At 32.3% G+C, this 9,496-nt stretch overlaps 3 protein-coding genes across 12 annotated transcripts in view; 2 read left to right on the top strand and 1 right to left on the bottom strand.

Moving 5' to 3' along the window:
- Positions 1-1,408, top strand: LOC115245757 (phenylalanine--tRNA ligase beta subunit-like). Of its 7 annotated transcripts, XR_003885594.1 has the most exons (6): positions 1-106; positions 205-285; positions 370-449; positions 540-701; positions 790-1,069; positions 1,175-1,408. XR_003885594.1 is itself a non-coding variant. In XM_029824222.1 (3 exons), the coding sequence occupies exons 1-3, from the start codon at positions 86-88 to the stop codon at positions 1,324-1,326; spliced, it is 453 nt and encodes a 150-aa protein (XP_029680082.1). In that variant the 5' UTR covers positions 1-85; the 3' UTR covers positions 1,327-1,408. The 7 variants fall into 7 exon arrangements, 2 of the variants coding, with proteins under 2 accessions (XP_029680082.1, XP_029680083.1); XR_003885596.1 differs by lacking the exon at positions 205-285; XR_003885597.1 differs by lacking the exon at positions 540-701 and having other exon boundaries at positions 944-1,069.
- Positions 1,409-1,632: 224 nt separating this feature from the next.
- LOC115245754 (ankyrin repeat and KH domain-containing protein 1-like) lies at positions 1,633-4,826 on the top strand. The gene is made up of 3 exons (XM_029824218.1): positions 1,633-2,036; positions 4,202-4,340; positions 4,487-4,826. The coding sequence occupies exons 1-3, from the start codon at positions 1,845-1,847 to the stop codon at positions 4,777-4,779; spliced, it is 624 nt and encodes a 207-aa protein (XP_029680078.1). The 5' UTR covers positions 1,633-1,844; the 3' UTR covers positions 4,780-4,826.
- Positions 4,827-6,746: 1,920 nt separating this feature from the next.
- The window catches only part of LOC115245780 (CREB-binding protein-like), a 100,011-nt gene continuing 97,261 nt past the window's right edge, over positions 6,747-9,496 (bottom strand). Inside the window, exons 1-6 of one of the 4 annotated variants that reach the window (XM_029824261.1) lie at positions 8,973-9,179; positions 8,605-8,868; positions 8,182-8,526; positions 7,539-8,098; positions 7,274-7,431; positions 6,747-6,896 (exon numbers count right to left, since the gene is read on the bottom strand). In XM_029824261.1, coding sequence (XP_029680121.1) covers positions 6,779-6,896; positions 7,274-7,431; positions 7,539-8,098; positions 8,182-8,526; positions 8,605-8,731 — 1,308 coding nt within the window. In that variant the 5' untranslated portion in view covers positions 8,732-8,868; positions 8,973-9,179 and the 3' untranslated portion in view covers positions 6,747-6,778. Of the gene's footprint in view, positions 6,897-7,273; positions 7,432-7,538; positions 8,099-8,181; positions 8,527-8,604; positions 8,869-8,972; positions 9,180-9,496 lie in introns of those variants that run through there. The other 3 variants (XM_029824262.1, XM_029824266.1, XM_029824265.1) reach the window with 3 other exon arrangements.

Raw genomic sequence — 9,496 nt, 5'->3', positions numbered from 1 at the left:
ACGATGTGATACATCCTTGTGACATTTATGAAGATATTGCTATTGTGCCTATGGATATAATAAAATAGAAAAAACTATACCACATATGTCAACAATTGCAGCAGAGGTAAATTTAAGATACTTTTTAATTAAATATAATTTAATTTATTGAGAAATTTATGTGTGGGCGTGTGTGTACTTTATATACACATATGTGAATGTTAGTTTCCACTCAACAAACTCACTGACTAAATACGAATGGAATTAGCAGAGGCAGAATTTACTGAGGCTCTAACTTTTTCTCTGGTATATTAAAAAAAATTTATATTAGTTCTTATATCTTCGATTTGACGCATTTTAATTACATTATTTTATGGTGTTCCCGTCAAGATGTAGCGGATAAATTGGGTTATAAAATAGAAGATGTACCAGCAATTCATATATCTAATTCGAAAACTTTGGAGTTTCAGGTAATGTAATTTATAATCTCTCGAGTTTTCATATTTTCATTGTAAGTCCTCTTTTTCTTAACCCTCATTTATTCTATTAATTTAACATAGACATGTAGCGTAAACAATTTTTTGGGTGTGCAATTTCATGAGGAAGTGATAGAATTTACCATATGATTAAATTATAAATATAAAGTGACAGAAGAGCAATGCAAGAAAAGAAATTAGATTTAAACAAAGATTTAAGTGATTTAAGAATTATCGAGAATAAAGGTATTATAGTTAAAAAAGCTTGATTGTAAAATCACTTCAGTCAAATTGTAAAATTATGTAAAATATTTCAATGAAAAAATCATTGCAGGTTGCACATACTTCACTCTTACCAGGATTACTTAAAACGATATCTGCAAATAAGAAAATGCCATTGCCTCATAAATTGTTAGAAGTTTCTGATGTTGTATTAAGAGACGATAAGATGGAAGTTGGTGCGCGCAATAATCATCGTTTATGTGCAGTGTACGCTAATAAACCAGCTGGTTTTGAGATCATACATGGCCTAGTGGATAGAATATTATTGCTACTAGAAGTACCTTGGAGCCCTAGCAAAGACAAAAGTCAATATTATTTGCGTACAGCTGATGGTAAGATGGATGTATTATCCTTTTTTTTTTTAAATATGATTAACATCAAATTAAAAAAAAAAAATATTTTTGCACAATAGAAATTTATTATTCATGTTTTTATAGACCCAACATTCTTCCCTCAACGATGTGCTGAAATTGTTTGCTATGGTGAAGTAATAGGAAAAATGGGTGTTTTACAACCCGATGTACTTTCAAAGTTTGAATTAAATATTTCATGTTCTGCCATGTCAATAAACATCGAACCATTTTTATAATAAAAATGAATGATCAAAAATAATGAATTTATAATGATATTGTATTTAAATGAAACTTGTGATAAAAATATATCTGTATACGTGATTGTGTGTGTTTAAGATCTATATAATAATTTAAACTTTTATTTAAAAAGGATATATATACTAAACCGAACACACTGTATATCTTAAGATTTTTCCCCGCGCGCCTATCGTTAATTATTATTTTCAATTCCTACGCAAATAGTTTGGAGAAAAATTCTACTAAGCTCAGTTGAAGTTACGCGCCATGCTATGGTGACGCTGCGGTTCCCGACCGTTGTGTGAGAAGAGAGAGAAATAGTTTTCGGTACTCTCTCGCCGTCGTGTCGGCCGTAACTATCGTCGTCGGGCTTATTGTCGCGCGCGCACAAGTCGTGAGGGGAAAAGAAAAAAAAGGGAGCGAGTGTACGGTGGTGTGGTTTTGGCCGCGCGTCAACGATTATCACCGATAGCAGCAATAACTGTGTTTAATCATATGATTTATCTGGAGAGGAAAGATGCAGAATGTAGTACAAGGAACGACCTCGGATAGCCAGAAAAGCCACGAAAAGCAATCCGCAGCAGCAGCGAACGTTCACTACGAAACTGGGAAGACATCAAATTCAAGCCCTACGAAGTCGGAAATCGAGATGGTCTTGGAGCTGCAGCCACGTTTAATGATGGAAAGTGAGGAGGACAGCGTTTCCGAGGTAAACCTAAGACGTTTTGCACTATGTTGGAAACAGGATGTGAGAGTAAGAGAGAGACGGATGGGAAGAGAGGGTATGAGAAAGATTGAAAGAAAGAGAGAGAGAATATGTATATGATTATCTTTGCGCTTGTGTTTGTCATATATATATATATATCTGTGTGTGTGTTGTGTTTGTATCTCGTATGAATGTCACTTCTGCGAATATTGTTTTACCGATTTTATTTTATACAGGTCCTCATCACACTAACGTCGAAACTCACGACGTCAACACTCGACGTCGAAATTGATCATCCTCGTAAGTACGTCTCTCTCGAAGCTTCGGAAATTTCCTAAGGTTGTAACCCTTCTTCTTTTTCTTCTTCTTCTTCTTCTTCTTCTTCTTCTTCTTCTCCTCTCTCTCTTTCGCTTAAATTTAATTGTTTGAGAGCTTAATTTCAAATCATATAATTCGAAAATGCGACAAAATTATTAAGTTATTAGCTAATCTGTAGACTAATTAAGATTTGCAACCTCTTGGCTAAAAGTTTGATCCTACATTGTGGCTATATTTATCCTATGCATCTCGTGATCATAACCTAAAAGAAGGCGTTGAAAATCGCTGATCTAAAATTATTTATTCCGACAGGAACCAAAGCCAATCTCGCCATATTTCAGGCCAGTCTCTTGGTTGAAACGCTAACTTCAATTAGCTTCCTTTTTTTTTCCATTCGACAACGTAGTTATAATTATAATTCACAAAAATCGTCAGTCACCTTAGTTTGATATTATTTCATCTAGATTCTAGATTATCATATTAATTGCGGCTAATATCGGACCGTACTAACAATATGATTAATGAATCCTATTTAATTTCTTTTTTCTTGTTTATTTGTATTTAAATTATAATCTATAAAAACAAAAAAAAAATTATTTAACATTATAAATGCCTTAAAACATAAAGCGAACAAATTTAAGGCATTAGTGAGATGAATAAAAAAAAAGAATACGTTTTCTTTTTTCTTTTTAATGCTAACATTTGTCTTTTTAAACACAATATTTCTTTAGTCTGAAATCTTTTTTTTTCTCTTTAATAGTTTTCAAGCTTTTTTTGAGACTATGATAGCACATATTTAAATCAACCTTTTTAAGATGCTGTTGTAGATAAATAGAAAGAGAGAAAAAAATCATACATTTTCTTAAAATCATAGAAAAAGACATGAAATTGCTAAATCAAGATAATTTAGTTCAAATTTTGACTCGATACAGAGCTGGATCTAAGATGGATTCTATAACATTGTTGAAGCAATTAATTTATAGTATTATCTAATAATTTCCTTGTAAAGGTCTTATCTATTCAAATGCAACATGTAGGAAAGAATAGCCGAGACAAATAGACCTGTAAATATATTTTAAAAATCGTGATTTATATATCTAAAAACACAGCAGAATTTTATGAAATTAGATTTGTAAACAGGAAGAGAAAAACTGGTAATTATCGCCAATCGACATTTTTTAAGGATTCACTATCGTAAGATTTGAGTAGACACTCTGTTTTATATAGTTACTGCTTTTTATTTTGAAAGTAAATATAGTTTGGCTTTATAAGACTTATACATTCAAAAGCTATATTTGTAATATATTTCTTTCTTTCTAGTCTGCAGTTATATTTTTGTGTTATAGGCTACAGGCTGTATAAAACTCGTAAACAAATTTTAATTAGCAAAAACTTTTTAATTACTTTAAGTAAGACTGCAATATTTCTTCACTGCAGCTATATTATGACTTTAAATGTGAGAATTGTTTTCTTCTCTTGAAATACAACGAAATAAATTAATTTTTTTAATGCTACAATTTGCATTTTAATATGGATTGATAAAATGCACTAAAAACTTTTTTATTATTTTACATCAATAAATGCATATATAACTCAATCTACATGTACCCTACAGTAAAAATGGATTTTATATTTAGGATTTACAATTATTTATTAATTCATAAACCTCTTGAGTCTTTGGTATATTTTATCACAATTTATACCATTAAACATGAGTCATGATATATGAAATAATCTTTCTTGATAAATTTTGCAATAAACAATTCGTACAATTATAAAGTAAGATTCATTTATAATTCATTTGCAAGAATAAATGAAAAATTCATCTATTGCATGTTTTTATAAAATAGGTCCTCTTGGCGATGAATGCTAATGTAGAAGATCGTGGGGACTGTACCGGCTTGATGAAAGCCGCCAGTGCAGGACACGTAGATATCGTGAGTCTGTTGATCGCTCACGGAGCAGATGTCAACGCTCAGTCTACTACAGGTAAAATTACTAGCATTATATGTTTATTTTTTATTATATATGATTATTTTAAAATACTTCGCTAAATTTCTATTTGCAAATATTATCGAAGTTACGAATTTGTCGAGGATAATATTGTTACAAAGTATTTGTATTTGTAATTGAAGGTAATACACCTCTTATGTATGGATGCGCCGGTGGACATGAAGAGGTTGTACGTGTCTTATTAGAAGCGGGAGCTAATGTTAACGATCATAATGAGAATGGTCATACACCGTTAATAATAGCGGCGCGTGAAGGTCACATAGATTTGGCTATGCTTCTGATCGAGAATGAAGCAAACATCGAAGAAGTTAACGATGAAGCTTATACATTGTTAATGAAAGCAACGCGTGAAGATGACGTAAAATCGGCTATGCATCTGATCGAACGTGAAGCAAACATCGAAGATCCTTTTTAAATAATAGATTTGTTATAAATAATAGATTTTATTATCAAGTAAAAAAATAAATAGATAATAGATTATTATTTATTTAAATAATAATAATAATGTGCATTTTGATGATAAAACAACACGGCATTGTATTTAAAAAATTAAAGATTGTTTTGCTTTTATTATCATCAAGAAAATATAGGTTCGTTGTTATTAACAGTTTAAATCAATATAACTATTCTTCCAATGCTGCATTAATATGTATGTATGTATTTACACACACACGTCCTTTACACTTACTGTTATAAATATTTTTTTTTGAATGTAAAGAACAGGCGTGCGCGCGCGCAAATAATCATCATCAGTTTCTATTTTTTAAACTTAAATTTAAAATTTTTATATGAACTAAATAAATCTATTATATGATATATTACTATATGAATTATATATATCATATATTACCTGATACAAATACGACAAAAGCAATACCAGCTTTAATGATAGCAATACTAGTTACGAACGAATATAACCAACAAAACGTTTACTTTTCTACGTGCATCTTTACCCCCACTCCTTAAATAAAGGCAAACGCTCGGTCTAGATATACTATGTCTATGGTTATTACATTATATATTTATAAAAAAATATCAATCTTAAAAATTAATTATGCAACTATGCATAGTTTAGACGACTTGAAGTTGAGAATCGGGTTTAATAATATACTTAATGGGGCATACCCATTCGATATTATTAATATTATCAATATAATAATAACTACGCATTAACAATTAATAACGGTATAAAAGAAACAAGTTTAGAAGCATATACTGTTCACTATAAAATCGAAAAAGTAATATAAATATAAATCCAAGCTTTCTTTTCAAATTATAACCGCTTTTATGACAGAGTAAGACAAAAACAATTAGTAAAGAAAAAATTGCTGGAAATGAATTCCTTTCACTTATCTATTTGAATCTACCGATTTAAAACTTTTAGATTTTTATTTCGAGACCTCTCATTAGCTATTGCTAATGCCCGTTTTGCTATTTTATTACTATTTGGAAAGAATTTTAAAATCGTATTATCGCTTCGTGTTATGAAATTTGAAATACTCTAGAAATTTTTAAACATTCTCGACAATCGATGAGATGTTGATAGTAGATAAATGTTTGCTAAGAAAAGAAATTATTTTTAGCATTTTTTTTAACAATATATTATTGTCAAACTATTGTAAACAAAACGTGTTTATAATTCAAAACGAAAGCGTTTCTGACTTTACGTTTATATAAATTTTTCTTATCCATATAATAATTAAAATATATTTCTAAAGTTTGACCATTTATTTCTCAAACATCTTATATTTATATCGATACTTTGTATGCTTACATTATATTTACTTTTAATGCGTTTCAAAAAATGTACCAATTTGGGGTAAACTGTGCATATGATTTACTGTCTATATTTTACTTACAAATCGGAATGGATTGCCATTCATATTCCTATGTATGTTATTTTGATCATGGTTATGTTGATCATCGTCTAGGTAAATATTAGGGTCCTAATCTTGTGTTTAATGTTGGAGTATAATGGAACAAGACACTTGGTCTCTTGGCAGTATTTCGCATGATAACAACACACCGCGATCAGATGCTTGCAAAATGGGCATCCGCCGTTCGTCTTTCTCTTGCAGTTCTTTATGTGCATCAGTGATTCAATCCACCTCGTCCTCGACAGTTTCCAGGCTTCCTAAATTATGAAAAAAAAAAAATATATATGAAAGTAACAGATTTATTGTAATAATAACATATTTGTAGAATAAACTCGTAACATACTTGTGGATTTCACTCCAATATGATACTGCAACACTTATTGGAAACACTGGAGACTAGATATTAAAAAATAAAACAAAAAATAAAACGCGTTTTTGAACCAACCTTATAATTAAATATTATTTTCTCGTCTAGAGAAAGATAAAAATGCCATATATAAACTGAAATAACATATTAACAGACTACATCCTTTACACTTACGTTTGAGGTTGTGTTGGATCATCTCCCAACGTCAGTGTGTCTCCAGGAATGTCGTTGAAACATTTCTGACAGAAGGTGTATCTGTCGGACTGAATACCAATTCCCTTTAGACTGCTATTATATCGTTTTTTTTTTGTTTTTTATTTATTTATTTTCAATTAGCGTTTCCCAAGTATCAAGTTTTTCGCAGCAGTAGAGTCGGAAAGAAGCAAGAGCACAAGCAACACAAGAAGTAAACAAGGCTAACAAGGATATATGTGCGTGTGCGCAGCCCATGGGCAAACATACAAAGAAGAGACCAGTGCCAATGTTAAAATTAAAATATTTTATGTATTAATATTTTAATATTTTTAATATTAACATTTAATAAACATTTATTTTTAATAACTTTAATACTTTTCAAGAATTATGATTTTAAAATAATATTTTATCATTTATGTTAATTAAATGAATTCTATTGATTTAATACATGTACTACAGTGCATACTGACCTGTTTTGGTACGAGTAATACTTTGCATCCCTAGGTATTGTGCAGAGTTGCTTGCCGTAGCAACAGAGCACCTGTGGGTTGAATGTATATTTTCTCCCGCAGCAATATCCCAAAGCCTGCATCACAGGATCTATCTCTTGCTCAAATACTTTTAAGAGCTGTATTTAATGGAAAAAAAACAAAACAAGAATTATGAATTAGACATAAATACGTAAATTATAGAAATTATATTCGATGAGATACTATCTCATTAAATAGACATTACCTTAGTACAGTTTCTATAGACTAGAGAAGTCTTGCGATTGTAGAGCCGGGCATTGTCAAACATCATCCTCACATCATCGACGTACTCCCACGGATCGCTGTATTTCTCCGTGTCAAGTTTCTTCTCGATCGTCGACAAATCCATCGGTTTCTTTTCGATGGTCGGGTAATCCGGTCTACCTAACGCCTGAGGATCCACGGGTTGTCGGAACGATATGGATTCAAGATCTTGTCGATACAGCTTCTTCAACGTCGCCATCAATGCCTGGCGTAACTCGTCAGGCTTGAACAAATACTTTTTCTTATCGGTGGACGTGTCGCTTGGTTGAATCGGTTCCGGCACCATGGGTTTAATATCAGAGGTGGTCGCACCCTTACCAGACATGGGTGTCATGCTCTCTTCCTTGATGCCGGGCGTTGGCATTCTAATACCTCTACCAACGCCTTGGCCGGGTAAGAGTCCCGGTGTTGTTGTCGAACATTGAATCCCTAAAGCATCATAAGTCCTTCTCATCTCGGATGGACTCGGATTTGGCTGATTATTTGGTTGAATTGCAGGAGCTAATACAAAAATATATAATACAGATAAGTAAAGAATTATCGCGCATGAAATGTCATTTATAAACAAAATTTTTCTAAATTACCTTGCGCAGAATTATATCTGTTTATAGTCGATTGTGTTATCGGCGAGCAAACTGGACAATCACTTCGAATACAATATTTATAATGATTGATAATCTGCCTGGATATATTACAATGTGGCACAGTGCAATTCGTGCCAGCTTGACAACTCGTCATGTGATTCAAGACGTTTTTCATCGTCTTACAATCCGGTAAGGTACACTGTCTCATCTCACCATTCGCTGCACGTTTGCGGACTTGGCATTTATGCGCATGTAGAATTAGCCCCAATTGCTGTTGAATAAGTCTACATTTTTCAGGATCAGGTGTCGATTTTGCTGTCCCTAAAGATAACAGATAGAAGAGATCTTGATAAAGATATACCAAGTTTATTTAGCAATGTTACTAGAAATAGTATTTATAATAATGAGTAAATATAAACCTACCAGCTTGAGACGGTACAGCCATTGGGCCTTGAGCACCTGGTTGGGGACTTGGCTGTCCTCCAGTCGACGCTCCCGACTGATGTTGAGCGGGACTCGGTGCGGATGGTTGTGCCTGTTGTGCTGCCATTCCACCTTCCTAACCGCCTACAACGTTCGTAGTACCAATAGGGCCGGCCGTTCCGGTGAATCTGTTGGCGGCTGCTGCTGCTGCTTGCATAGCGGTGATGTTTGTACCCACGGCCTTTTGTTGCGGTTTGACAAGACCTACGAGATTATTGATACAGAACTTTTATGTCCTTGGCAATTTCACTTAAAGTCTTTTATTGTTATGTTATATATATATTTTGATAAATTTCAAATTTGCTTACATATTGTTTGTTGTTTTGCTTTCTTCAAAACGCAGCAAAAACGAGCAAATCTCTAAAGGACTTTTTGTCTAGTCTCGGTACGTTCGGAAACAGCACTCGAGCAGCCTGCAGTGTTGTGAGATGGGCCGGGTTTTCTCGCGCATGCGCGGCCATGATAACCATTAGCAACGACGTATCTATCTGCAGTAATAACAAGGTTATGCTGTGGGCGCGAAAGTTTTATTTTGTTTTGTTATTATATATATTTTGTGCTTTAAATTATTTTAACATCCTTCCCTCTTTCAGTTTATCTCTTTCATCACACAGGTAAACACACATGTGATATCTTTGTAATTTAAGGAAAAGTGTTAAATATATATACATATATACACAATTATATATGTATAAAAAGATGTATTGATCGTCTGTATACAATTTCACAAACAAAGTTTTTATAATTTAAGGAAAAATATGTAATATATAATATATATAGCATATATACACAATTATATATATGTATGTATATATAATTATGTGTATATATA

The sequence above is a fragment of the Formica exsecta genome, unplaced genomic scaffold (genome assembly GCF_003651465.1).
Source record: "Formica exsecta isolate Colony F162 unplaced genomic scaffold, ASM365146v1 scaffold13, whole genome shotgun sequence".
NCBI classification, from domain to species: domain Eukaryota; kingdom Metazoa; phylum Arthropoda; class Insecta; order Hymenoptera; family Formicidae; genus Formica; species Formica exsecta.
The sequence above is the reverse complement of the archived record's forward strand: the minus strand, read 5'-3'. Positions and strand labels throughout refer to the sequence as shown.